Here is a 14,005-nt window from a genome sequence, read left to right on the forward strand (position 1 = left end):
ACCCTTCCTCCCGTCCATGGTACATGGAATCTTGTGGTGAGGCTGTTGCCCAGAAACAACTTGCTTTCGTCTCCTGGAAAGCAAATCCAATGGAAGGAAATCTCATTTCTTTTCACAAAGCCCAACACAAGTGTGTGTCCACCCTCAGGAGAGCCAGGAAACAATATCTCTCCATTCTCAAGACCGAACTCTCTTATCTGTCTCCCTCTTCCAAATCCTGGTGGCGTCTGGTCAAATCTGTTTCTGGTGTTTGTTCCCCCTCCATCCCCTCCCTCACCTCAAACGGCTACACGGCTGACTCCACACGTGAAAAGGCTGAATGCCTCAACTCTGTGTTTGCCTCTAAATCTTGTGTCCCAAACCCATCCCTCTCTGTACCCACCATACCCAGTCATACCCAGCTGCTCCTGGTCTCTGTGTCCTTTCCTCCTGACAAGGTAGAAAAGTTTCTGTCAACCCTCGACTCTGATTCTGCAACTGGACCTGACGGCATCAGCCCACGGTTCCTAAAATCCTGTTCTTACGCTCTTTCACTCCCTCTCTCTGTTCTCTTCACCCTCTCTTTTGCTCAAGGTCATCTGCCATCTGCTTGGAAATCAGCCAACATCACCGCTTTGCACAAGGAAGGTGCAAAAACAGACCCTAGTAACTACAGACCAATCAGCCTTCTCCCAATTATCAGCAAAGTCATGGAATCCATCATTGCTTCAGATATGAAATCTTTCCTCTTCTCCAATGGCTTGATCTCTGATCATCAATTTGCTATCAGACCTGGTCACTCCACTCTGGACATGCTGCTTCTGCTTTCTCAACAATGGATGGAGGTCCTCAATGCCAAACAGGAAACTAGAGCTGTCTCCCTTGAGATATCATGTGCCTTCGATACGGTCTGGCACCCTGCTCTGCTCACCAAACTCTCCCTCTTTGGTATCCATGGAAATCTCCACACATGGCTGGCAGACTTCCTCTCTAGTCGTAGTCAACGTGCGGCCCTGAATGGGTTTCTCTCATCTCCTCTTCCTGTTCAGGCTGGCGTTCCCCAAGGCAGTGTTCTGGGCCCTGTGCTTTTTCTGGTCTTCATCAATGATCTCTCTGACTCGCTTGAAAATCCTCTCTATCTCTTTGCTGATGACTCTACTCTCTGTCGCTCCATTCCTCATCCCTCAGATCGGCAGTCTGCAGCCTCCTCACTCTCTGCAGACCTGGACAAAATCACAGACAGGGCAAACAAGTGGAACATGTCTTTCAATCCTGACAAATCTCACACTCTTACAATGTCTCTCTGAAAAGACCGACTGGACAACCCTCCCATCCCCTTTCTGAATAATCCTCTCCAAGAAGTTCTGTCACTCAAGCTTTTGGGTCTCACTATCTGCCATGATCTTTCCTGGGAAAACCACATTTCAAATCTGGCCTCCAAAGCCAGTTGCCGACTGGGCATCCTCAGTCGTGCGAAGTCCTTCCTTGGCACACCTGAGCTCCTCACCACATACAAGGCTTTCATCCACAGCTCAATGGAATACTGCTCTCCCCTCTGGGCTGGTGCTCCTGCCACACACCTAGCTCGTCTTCACGCTGTTGAAACCAAAGCGTTCAGAATCATTGGAATCTCCCTCGATTAAGCTAACTCCAAGGGCCTCTCACTTACTCACTGCAGGCAGGTTGGTGGTCTTTCCGTCTTCTACCGACTCCTCTCTGGCCTTGCCGCCCCCCCCCCCCCCAGCTCTCTCTGGGCTCTGTCTCCCAAATGTTCCTACAGGTCGCACAAGATCTGCCTGCAACCCTCTTATGGTTAAACTGCCAAAATCAAGACTCTCTGCTCACCTTCACTCCTTCATTCCTCTTTTCTCCCGCCTCTGGAACAAACTCCCTCACTCTCTTCAATCCCACTCCACCCTCCAGGTCTTTAAAACAGCTGTTCACCACCATCTCTTATCTTCCCCCATCCAAAACCTTGATCTTTTCTACCCCTGCTAATTCCACCCCAAATCCACTTTTTTGAAATACCAACTTCTGTCCGGGAAGTCCTTGGTGTCCTTGTGTTTTATACTTCTCCCAAACCCCCCCCCCCCCCCTTTCCCACCCTCCTCCCCCCAAGCCCTCTCCCTCCCACACATCTCCCTGCTCTCAAATGTTATGTTTGTGTGCTTACCCTACTCTCCCCATCTTGTCTTCCGCTCCCTCTTTTGATATATTTTGTTTGTCTGGTTGATATGTTTGTGAAATAAATGTTAGCTCTTTAACAAGCCTCGATTCAGTATACAAAAAAAAAAAAAAAAAAATGCTAACCGACAGAAGGCATGAGATTCTCAGACTGACAGAGGATCAAAAGGGAGGAGAAAGCGAAAGACATCGCACATAAGTGTATGAGTGACAGAAAGAAAAATGGTGGGAGCAGGTCAGTGGAAGTAGACAAAAGCAGTGGTCGGCATGGGAGAAAGACTGCGGTGACAATTGGCAGCACTCATGACTGGAAGGAGGTGTATGGGACTACAGATGCAAGCAATTAGTTCCACACACAAGAGAATACAGGGATGAAGGCATAGATGTGAGCATTCAGCTTATAATTAGACACTGTAATTACGTCAGGGATTGTGGAAGAACATGTGCAACTTGTGAACGATGGAGGAATGAGAGAGCGGGAGAACTGATACCAGAAATGAGGTGACCAAAACTGATTGTCCACAATCTGTGTGTGGTCGGTGAGGAGCAGAAAATGGGACTTGGCCTCCTGCTGAGATGTGCCAATCCTTGCTGTGGGAAAGATTGAGAGCATCTGACTTCCATAGCTAACCAATGGCATATTTTTCAGATCTGGATTAGATGGATGCTGAAAGCAGCCTGCCTTTCAGAAGTTGAGTGTACTCTTCTGCACAGAGTGCATGACTTTCGGTGATAGTCAATGAATAATAATGTTCTTCAATCTCACAATGTCCTTAAGGCTGAATTATTCAACCAGTCTGCTTTCTCAAAGTCCTAGTTCTGCCATGTTAAGTATGTGTCTGGTGTAGGCTCTCCTCCATTCTCTTCTTGAGACTTGGCAGAATGTCTCAAATTGCAGATTGCCTCCAAAACACAAGTACCCAATGCATCTCTTTCTGTTCCCACCATACCCATACATAGCAATTTGTCTCCTGAATACTGACATTCTTATCCCAGAAGGTAAAGAAATTCTGGCCAGCTATGTATGAACCTGCCTGAGTAATCAACCTAGATGGTATCCGTGTCTGTGTCCTCCAATTCTGCCTTGCTGCACTCTTAACCAATTTGTGCCCGGAATCCTACACCTAAAGAGAATGTTCTCCCTGTAATTTTCATTACAGAAAACGGATGGCTAATGTGTCTGATCACAGAGGAGACGTCCAAGTTTCAATTCCCAAGAAGAAAAGTTTCCTATATTGTATATGTATATATTTTGGAATTACGATGTAATACTACTGTAGCAATACAACAAGACCACTACCAGGCACAAAAGGGTTAAACTTCCCATTAACCTTTTGCTACCTTCCATCTGGCTGGATGTCCGAAACTATAGTTCCTCCACGAGCCTCAACTTTGTGTACAAAAAACCATTACTCCCATCTACAACAAGGGGACAAAAACAGATCCACTTAGGTACAGGCCAGTAAGCATACTTGTAGTTATTATCAAAACTTTCTAAGTAACATGAAGAGTCTCCTTTTTTCAAATGACTTCATCTCAGATCATGACTTTACATCCCATCAAGGTCACTCAACGTTAGATTTGCTGCTGCTTCCCTCCCAGCAATGTTTTGAGGCCATAAAACATAAACAAGCAGTCAGTTCTTTTTATCTAGATTAAGGGCTTTCGTCAATGTCTGACATGCTGCTTTGTTTGCCAAGCTTTCTTGTGTATTGGCCCTCCATTTCAATCTTCCTTCACTTCTGTCTCTCAGAACGTATCCCTCAATAGGCTCAACAGTATCCTTTAATCACTCTTTCAGTTGAGACTGAACTGCATTAAGGCAGCATCTTAATATCACATTTGTTCCACATACATACAGACATACAAAGACATGTATGAATATATATATATATATATATATACAGGTATATGCTAAGTTTTTGAGCATTTCTTTACAGATTCTCACCTTGTCTCTCCAGTAACTGGCTGATAAACCCACCAATCCAGTTGCTTGATCAACTATTGGAAGAACTTCAAGCACATTAAATTGTGGGCCACTGTCAGCCACAGCTGCACCATCAGCCAATATTCCTCCATACCAAGGAAGGAAGACCAGATGTAAAAATTAGCCTCCAAAGCCAACCACTGAATGGGCTTCCTCCATCATCATGCCAAGTCCACTAACTTGGCATCATGGAGGATATATAACTTGGCATATATATGTGTATATATATATATATATGACCTACTATAATTATTTATGAGTATATATGTTTCCTGCCATGGGAAATGAGATGCGGCTACATTTTTGAGCGTTAGCCCTTCGTCAGAGCAAAAAAAAAGGCAACACTGAAGGTTTAACGTATTTATGCTCTGATCAAAGACTCACTCTCAAATATTCACCAACCTCCTTTCCCACAGCGGTAGCACAGACTGGTCAAATTTTCATTGATAACACCATTTGCATTTATATAACAAAGACTGCTTGCTGACAATAGCTTGCAAACTACTTAATGTGTAACAATGCCTATAAAATAAAGATATGCCGTATTGAAACTGATCAAATGAAGCGAAACTCCTTTTGAGATTGTAATACATGAGGAGCACCTTTTGTGAGTTCAAATAACATATTATGATTCTAATTAGTGGCAATGATACTATAATTGAGCTATGGTATGTGTATGTATATATGTATGCATGCATGTATGTATGTATGTATGCAAATGTGTGTGTGTGTGCACGTGTGTATGTATGTATGTGTGTATATATATATATATATATATAATAATAATAATAATAATTCATTTATTTTGTATAGCGCTTTTCCAGAAGCCCAAAGGCGCTTAAATATATATATATATATATATATATATATATATATATATATATATATATATATATATATATGTGTGTGTGTGTGTGTGTGTGTCTATATGTATATGTGTTTGATTGTATGTATATGTATGTGCGTATATGTGTATGTATGTATGTATGTATATATGTATATGTATGTGTATATATATAAATATATATATATAAATATATATATATATATATATATATATATATATATATATATATATATATATGTATGTATGTATGTGTGTATATATATATATGTATGTATGTATGTATGTATATATATATATATATATATATATATATATATATATATATATATATATATATTGTTGCGGTTGTGCCATAAAGGCAAACCCCCTGTAGTTAATTGCACGACAACATGTAGCCTGCAGTAGTTAGTTATGTCTTATTGAATGCAAAGATTAGCCCTTTTCCATTGTGTTGATAATGCACATCAAATATGCGTTGAGTTAGGCAGGATCTTCAAACCTTTGTTGGTTAAGGGAAGCCATTACTAATGTGCAGAAAGGCGTGGCCAATAGCACGGCCCACGTGACCAATGGGGAGCCGGGAACCCGTCGCCATGATGCGACAAGCCTCAGCCAATGGGAGGCTGTGGAACATTTTTGCATGCCTCGGCGGATCTGGTAAAAGCCTACGCGGATCGCATTTCCGACCTCTTGGATTTCGCAACACACAGGACGACATCTCTCTTTGCTTTGGGATTTTGCTGCGCTACGACCTCCTGTTCTGAACTCTTGGATTTCGCAGCGCACAGGACGACATCTCTCTTGCTTTGGATTTTCGCTTCGTCGACAATCTCTCTTGCATTTTCGCCTCGTGGACAACACCCTGCTGTGGACTCTCTTATTTTTGGCTCCACCAGAAGACACTCCTGCTTTTGCCGTTGTCCTTCGCCAACACTCCTCTCATGCTTGTTGCGTCAACACACCACACCCATCGCTCTTTGCCGATCCCTCGCTCTGATCCGGCTGACCTGCAAGCGTTGGCTTCTCCCGTGACTCACCTGAGCCTGAAGCTGAAGCTCATCTACCTGTGCTGGATTTCGTCCTTTGGACCTGACCTCGTCCAGGCTGCACGTTCACATCGGGGCTCGAGCTGCGCCTACCAGACCACATGGCCCCCAGCAAGGCAATCCAGGCACGTACATCGGTGTGATAATAACCAGTGTTTTTTTCCCCCTGCGTGTGTGAGAGTGTGAAGGCGCCAGTGGGGTTTATGAGAGGTAAGAATTGATAAGCTGTATCTTTTGTCTATTCTCTGTGCCTTCAAAATAAAAGGTTGTACACTTCGTTGTTACATTCCAACCTGTTCGGTACATCCTTTCTCCATTGGCCGAGCATCATCCGAGACCGAATTTGGCTCGAATCGGGTTCATAAATCACATAAGGTAACGCCGCTTTCCACACCGTGCAAATCCGCTCGGCACCCATAAGGTGTGTGAAAGCGAGGGTTCGAACCCCGGTTTCTCCGGTCACGTGTCTTGAAGGTATTTGGGAATATTGACCACTAAACTCTTCGACGCGTGGCTGGGAGATTGGCGATTGAAATTGCTTAGCAATCCGTCAATCACGAGTTTAGTAGTCGTGGTCGGCGGCCTCAGTGGAACCGGAGTTCATGGGGGAACGGGGCATAAACCCCCCTTTGTACGTCGACGAACCCGGGATCCACAACATTTTATATATATATATATATATATATATATATATATATATATATATATATATATATATTGTTACAGACGCAGTTTTGGATGTTAGTTTACCGAGCGGTTTGGTATGACCGCGTCTGCACAGTTTACCCGATTCCACTCGAACGTTGGCCAAATCGCGCTATGCTAAATCAATTAAGGAAAGGACACACGGCTGGGTTTAAATGACACGACACCAGGGGTACAGTTCTCAAGACCTCCGGAGGAGGTTATAATATTTGTATGCGGAACGTTTAGATTACAAGGACAAGAGGGACAGCATAGGAAGGTGGGCACTTAATCACGGTCTTATAGTAGCCCCGACAGACTACAGATAAACGGGACAAGACTGACTCACACAGGGATTGATGGCAAGGAAGGGCAGGTAGTCGATGGACAGCACAAGGTGCACCTTGGCTCAGGGACAGGATAGCGCGGTCCAAAAGATGCAGGGAGGTATCGTCGCGCTGGAGGTGGCGTCTGGTTCTCTTCAAGCTGGGGGCGCATCTCTGACGTCACCTCCGGTAAGTGGCTGCGTATATACAGCGGGGAGTGACACGCCCTCGGCTCGTTAGCTCCGCCCCAGATGGAATCGGCCCGCCGCTTCTTATTGGGTGCGGGGGGTATACCGGGCTCCGCCCTTGACGAGGAGCTGACAGTCAGCCCCTTCGTGGTAACCCCGTCGGAGCACATGGGCAATGGCGGCTAACCAAGCCGGAGTGAGGACGCACACTCCCCGCGCGCTGTTGTTGTAGTAGTTGTTGTTGTTGTTGTAGTTTCATGAGGAAGATGGGAGGAGGTATGGGGAGGTCCTAAACTCACTACTGGTGCCATACAATCACATTCTGGTGCAACGAAGAGTCAGAATTAATGGAAACGAGTCCTTAACTGACATAGACTAAGAATAACTAGCAAGAGGTCCTATAGTTGTCTACGTGAGATGCGGTGAACCTGGGCACGACAGTTAATGGGGGAAAAAGGGGAAGGTCGGTTCTACAGAGTGTTGTTTACAGACAATGGGACTAGGGAATGGGGGATTGGGGATAGTTGGGGAGTATTGGGGAAATAGGGGAATATTTACAAGCGGATATGGATGGAGGCCAAATCCCATATCCGCAACAATATATATATATATATATATATATATATATATATATATACACACGTGTGTATGTATGTGTGTGGGTGTATGTATATGTTTGTGAGTATGTATATGTGTTTATGTATATGTGTGTATGTATATGTGTGTATGTATGTGTGTCTGTATATATGTGTATGTGTGTGTATCTGTGTGTCTGAGTGTGTAGTTGGTTGTTATCTCTATATGCAGGTTTCATTAGGTGGAAGGGAGCACTCCAAGGTCTCAAAGTATCCACCTTCGTCCTTCATATATGTATGAGGGTGTGTGTGTGTGTGTGTGTGTGTGTGTGTGTGTGCACGTATATCTGTGCATGTGTGTATGTATGTAGGTTTGTATCACAATCTAAGCATGGTGTTGGCTTCACGGTTAAGGTGGCTGGCTTAAGATCTTTGTGTCTTGAGTTTGAGGTCCTGACACCAGGTGGGTTGACTCAGCCTGTCATCCTTCCGAGGTTGGCAAAATGAGTACGAACTGATTGGTGGTAATAAGCCATTCGAGTGTCTTGCATCAGAGTGGCGACCCATCCAGGATTGCACACCTTAGCCAATGAAACTACCTTGGCAGCTCCTATGTGCCTTTCGGCATGAAAGGAATGGTTATTAAATTGATGGAGCCCAAACTCCAATTTATTTGTCTGAAATTAAAATGAGTACATGACCTTTTTCGGGAAAAGTAAGCGAGAATTAGATTGTAAAGATATAAGTGCACACAAAACAATTTCATGAAAACCCAATAAAACAATACAACTCTCACAGAACATGGATTTATGAGCTGAAAGAGAATATTTATGGTATCTATGGGGACTTCGTGTTTTTACTGCCCTTCTCGACGGTGGAGCTCGTATCAATAATGTTCTGTTTGTGATTCGTGCGATGAAGTGCAATCATGGTTATAATGTACAATCATCTTCCTATAATTCACCAAATGTCCGTCTGTCCGTCCGTCCATTCCCAGGTACCACAAAAACGGCTGAACTGATCGCAACGAAATTTTGGGTGGGTAATCCCGGGACCCCCTGGAGTAAAATAGGCTATATTGTTTTTGCAATTTCAGCTTTGGTCTCCAGCATTTTCAGGTTTGGACTCCCGCCCAACGTAATTGTCCCAGGTACCACAAAAACGGCTGCACCGATCGGAACGATTTTTTTTTTTTTATTCCTGGAACCCATGCAGTAAAATAGGCATAATGCAAATCTTCCAATTTCAGGTTTGGTCTCCCGCCTAACGTTATTTTCCCACACCTCTGGATACGCTTCTTTTTCTGTCGACCTTACTGGTTGACGTGAAACGCAATCGGTGGATAACTCCAAAAGACCCTGAATACCCTGAAGACCCAAAATACCCTGAAGACCCAAAATGGCCCCGATGACCCAAAATATCCCAAAGACCCAAAATACCCCAAAGACACAAAACACCCTGAAGACCCAAAATACCCTGAAGACCCAAAATACCATGAGGACCAAAAACACCCCGAAGACCACGAAGACCCAAAACACCATGAAGACCCAAAACACCACGAAGACCCAAAACACCCAAAAGACCCAAACTACCCCAAAGACCCAAAATACCCTTAAAGTCTCAGAGGATCCAAAAGACCCTGAAGACCCAAATAACTTTGAAGAACCAAAACACCCCCAAAGACCCAATAGACCCTGAAGACCCAAAATACCCTAAAGACCCATAACACCCCGAAGACCCAAAATACATGGAAGACCCAAAAGACCTTGAAGACTCAAAATACGCCAAAGACCGTTAAAGACCGTTTATACACAAGACCCTTAAATACCCAAAATTACCGAAATGCCCCAAAGACTCAGAGGAACCAAAAGACCCTTAAGACCTAAAAGCCCCTGAAGACACCGAAGACCCAAAAGACCCTGAAGACTCCCCTGAAGACCCCGAATACCCAAAACACCCCAAAAACCCAAAATATCCTTAAAGGCCCAGAGGATCCAAACGACTCTGAAGACCCAAATGGCCCTGGAGACCCAAAACACAATGAAGACCCAAAAGATCCTGAAGATCCAAAATACCCTGAAGACCCAAAAGACACCAAAATGGTCAAAGATGCCTATCCCTCTGAAACGACGTGTGGTGAGGCGTGCGGAGCGACGCTCACATTACATAGGTTCATGCAACGCTTACATTACATATGTATTCATGGATGAACTAATGCAGAACTTAAACGACGAAACTCACCTTCTCATTTTCCGGTGAATCGGATGGGTTGTTGCTTTCTCTCCGGATCTCGTCAAAAGCTACAATCTGGGCATGAGAGAGAAAAAGAAAGATAGATAAAGTTAAGTTGAACCGTTTCGTGTGCATTTCCACCAAATAATGTGAGATTGCTCCGAGCGGTTCAAAATTGACGGACGACGTCCGCTGGTCAAAAAAGAGCGCGGATTCACACCGAGCTTGGTGGGGTCCTTCAAGTTCCTCGATCGGGAGGACATCGGCCAAACGAGGGGAAGACCGAGGCGCGCGTCGCCAGATGGCACGTGCACGCGGTAGCGCGACACTCACCCTCCATATGGCGAAGAAAATGAGCGCCAGAGTGAGCACGAGCGCCAGCATGAAGCAGAACGCGGCGAAGCTGAACGCCATGGCGCGCTCCAGGGCCCGGCAAGAGCACTCATCACATCTTATATAGGCTAATGCGGAATACTGCTGGAGTATACATCGTTCATGTTACAGGCTCCAATCGAGGATCCGCCGGAGGGTAAAGAAACAGTGCGCATCCGTCTCCGCAATCACGATACTGTTGCTTGCTCGTGTCCGATATAGAGCGCGGCTTTGAAATAACATCCACCTCCCTCCTTCGCTTTCTCCCCCTACCCCAAACCCCCCTCCCAACCCCCATCGCCCCCCTTTTTTTTCTCCCCCAGATAAACACTCGGCTCCCTCCTCCATCCTCTCGGCTCCGTGGCACGTCATTCCATATCATACTCTTTCTCCGTGTGTTTACGAATCCCCGGGATTTATTATTGTTCCGATCCACGTCCGACACGAACTGGGATTCATATATTCACTTTCGAAGCTCCATACAAGATGGACGCGCGAGAGCGCCTGGAAGGAGCCGTGTTTATCTCCGTTCCATGGCGGACCGCGTGTCGCGTTTCCAGCCTCGGGCGGATAACGGCAACAGTGTCACAGAAGCACGAATGAAGAAGCAACGATGCACGGCAATTAAATGTCACCCTAATTCGTTTGTTCGTCGGCCTCTGTCAAATGGCTTTTGTGAATGAACAATGACTTTTCATCCTCACCTGATGGAGTTTGAATGAACTTTCTGAAATGTGCTAAATGTATGACGATAATATTTGCATATCGAGCTTCTTTAGACACAACAACGAGAGAGGAAAACAGGTGGGAATTGCGGTACACTTGAGAAAGGTTCTTCAGGCGAAGATGGTGTGGACTGGAGAGGACTAAAAATGGGTGGTCCCCTTCCCCATTCCCATGAAAAATGGTCCCCCCTTTCCCACACTTCCTCCCCCCAAGCCCTCTCCCTCCCACAGATATCTCGATGTCCCTGCTCTCAAATGTTGTGTTTGTATGCTTCCCCTTCTCTCCCCATCTTTTCTACCGCTCCCCCTATTATATGTTTTATGTGTCAGTTTGATTTTTTTTGTGTGTGTGTGTGATAAATGTTAGCTCTTTCATGAGCCTCGATCCTGTATACAACCAAACAAAAAAAAAATGGGTGGGAATGGTCGTTTTTATTATACCATGGTCCCCAGAAAAAGGGGGGCAGTGTGCAACGTCACGTGCGTTTTTTCACCAGTTCACATGAACAGCTTGCTCGAACTGAATGAGGAGTAGGGGAGAAATCATTGATGAGACAAACTCCTACGAGTCAGAGTGACCATAATTTGGTGGAGACAAGTGGGATTTGAAGGAAGAAGTGGAATAAATTGAGGTAGGTCTTGAATCTAAGTTGGATTCCAATTCCTATCCTCAAGAGTTAATTTAATGGATAATTTATTACCCTCGCCTGAGGAGAGGGTATTGCATTTGAGTCCGTTTGTTTGTCTGTCTGTTTGTCCACACAGAATAAATATGATTTTCTCGACAACCGTTGGTCCGATTGACAGGAAATTTTCAACATAGGTGCAACTCCACCTGTATAATTGTAAAGAACTCTCCATGGGGAATAAAATATGATGATGATGTGGGAGCTGCGCTCGCACGATAAAATCGGACAAAATGGACGATGCCAGGAATGAAGTTTCACTGAGCTATTTATTCCCAGCTCACTAAAACGAACTCCAAAGCACTGAATCAGCCAATCGAACGGGCGGCAATATATATCAGAAACTCAACACACAAAAGCCACGCCTCTCAGGCGGGGCGTGGTATGCAAATATATAAGCCACGCCTCTCAACGGGGCGTGGTATGCAAGGCAAGCATTCGCCCGGTAAAGGCAAGTCTCAACACGCCCGGGCGAGTCCGGACACGTGACCGCTCGCCGGTTGCGTCATCGGCCGGTGCAGGGTAATTGTGTCATGCTACCGGTAACCGCTACACGCGCCCCCCCAGAATTAACATGCACCGGGAGAGTCAGTTTGAGGGGGGTCTTGATGACCCGGCCGAAACGACCCCTGACGATTCGTGTGGGGGTGGTAGGTGGCGGGGCGGTGGATGGTCGGGCGGGGGGCCTGGTTGACGGGGGACAGCCCCGTCGTTGAGGAAGGGCCAACCGTGGAGGTTGGTCGAGGTCCAAATGGGCCGGCTTGAGGCGGTCCACGGAGATGCGGTCCGCCTTGCCGCCGATGTCGATGGTGAACGACTTGTCGTCCCTCTTCAGGACCCGGAAAGGTCCATCGTACGGCAGCCGGAGCGGTCCCCGGTGGGTGTCGTGCCGGATAAAAACGTACTCCGCAGTGCGAAGTGCTGGGGGGACGTGGGGTTGGGGGCAGCCGTGGTGGGACGTGGGCACGGGGACAAATCTCCTGGCGGCCTCCTGTAGGCGCGAGCGTTGGTGAGCCGCGGACCAGGGGCCGGTGGCGTCAGGCATGAATTCGCCCGGCACGCGCAGCGGCTGGCTGTAGACCAGCTCGGCGGTGGAAGCCTGGAGGTCCTCTTTAGGGGCCGTCCGGAGGCCCAATAGGACCCACGGGAGCCTGTCGGCCCAACCGTCGTCCTGGAGGCTGGCCCTGAGAGCGGCCTTCATTGAGCGGTGGAACCGCTTGCACAAGCCGTTGGCTTGGGGGTGGTGGGCCGTGGTGCGGTGAAGCTTGACCCCCAAGGCCTGGGCGACCGCGCCCCAAAGCTCGGAGGTGAATTGCGGGCCTCTGTCGGAGGAGATGTCCGAGGGGGTGCTGAAACGGGCAATCCAGGTGCCAATGAAGGCCTGCGCCACTTCGGCGGATGTTTTTGATGCCAGCAGGACGGCCTCCGGCCACCTGGTGGTCCTGTCCACCATTGTGAGGAGGTGGGTGAAGCCCCGCGAGGAGGGAAGGGGTCCCACCAGGTCCACATTGACGTGGTCGAAGCGCCGCGCGGGCACGTCGAATGTTGCCAACGGGGCCTGGGTGTGCCGGTGGACCTTCACGCGCTGGCAGGCGACACAGGCATTGGCCCAGTCATGGACGTCTTTACGGAGCCCGTGCCAGACGAATTTTGCTGCCACGAGCTTCTGTGATGCTTTCCGGCCCGGGTGGGAAAGGCCGTGGAGGGCGTCAAAAATGTGCCGCCGCCATCCAGTGGGCACGATGGGGCGAGGTTGGCCTAGGGAGACGTCGCACAGGAGAACTGTGCCTGTGTCCTTGAAGGGGATGTCGGCCAACCGCAGGCCTGTGTCTGCTGTCCGGAGGGCTTGCACCGTGGGGTCGGCGGTCTGATCGGCCGCCATGCGGGTGAAGTCCACACCCAGGTGGACGGCGTCCGCGCCGGACCGGGAGAGGCAATCGGCCACAGCGTTGTCCTTGCCCGTGATGTGCTGGATGTCCGTCGTAAATTCGGACACGGCGGAGAGGTGGCGCTGCTGGCGGGCCGACCACGGCTCAGTAACCTTGGCCATGGCGAAGACATGGGGTTTGTGGTCCACAAACGCCGTGAACGGGCGGCCCTCCAAAAGATGGCGGAAGTGGTGAACAGCCAGGTAAAGGCTGAGGAGCTCGCGGTCGAAAGCGCTATACTTGCGC

The 14,005-nt window shown here is 47.5% G+C and overlaps 1 protein-coding gene across 1 annotated transcript in view; it reads right to left on the reverse strand.

The window, feature by feature from the left end:
- LOC144893991 (protein cornichon homolog 2-like) overlaps window positions 1-10,691 on the reverse strand; it is a 245,187-nt gene extending 234,496 nt beyond the window's left edge. The window contains exons 1-2 of the mRNA XM_078785371.1: window positions 10,382-10,691; window positions 10,058-10,123 (exon numbers count right to left, since the gene is read on the reverse strand). Coding sequence (XP_078641497.1) covers window positions 10,058-10,123; window positions 10,382-10,462 — 147 coding nt within the window. The 5' untranslated portion in view covers window positions 10,463-10,691. The remainder of the gene's footprint in view (window positions 1-10,057; window positions 10,124-10,381) is intronic.
- Between the last annotated feature and the right edge of the window lie 3,314 nt (window positions 10,692-14,005).

Source organism: Myxine glutinosa, chromosome 1, assembly GCF_964187855.1.
Source record: "Myxine glutinosa chromosome 1, kmMyxGlut1.1, whole genome shotgun sequence".
Lineage (NCBI taxonomy): Eukaryota > Metazoa > Chordata > Myxini > Myxiniformes > Myxinidae > Myxine > Myxine glutinosa.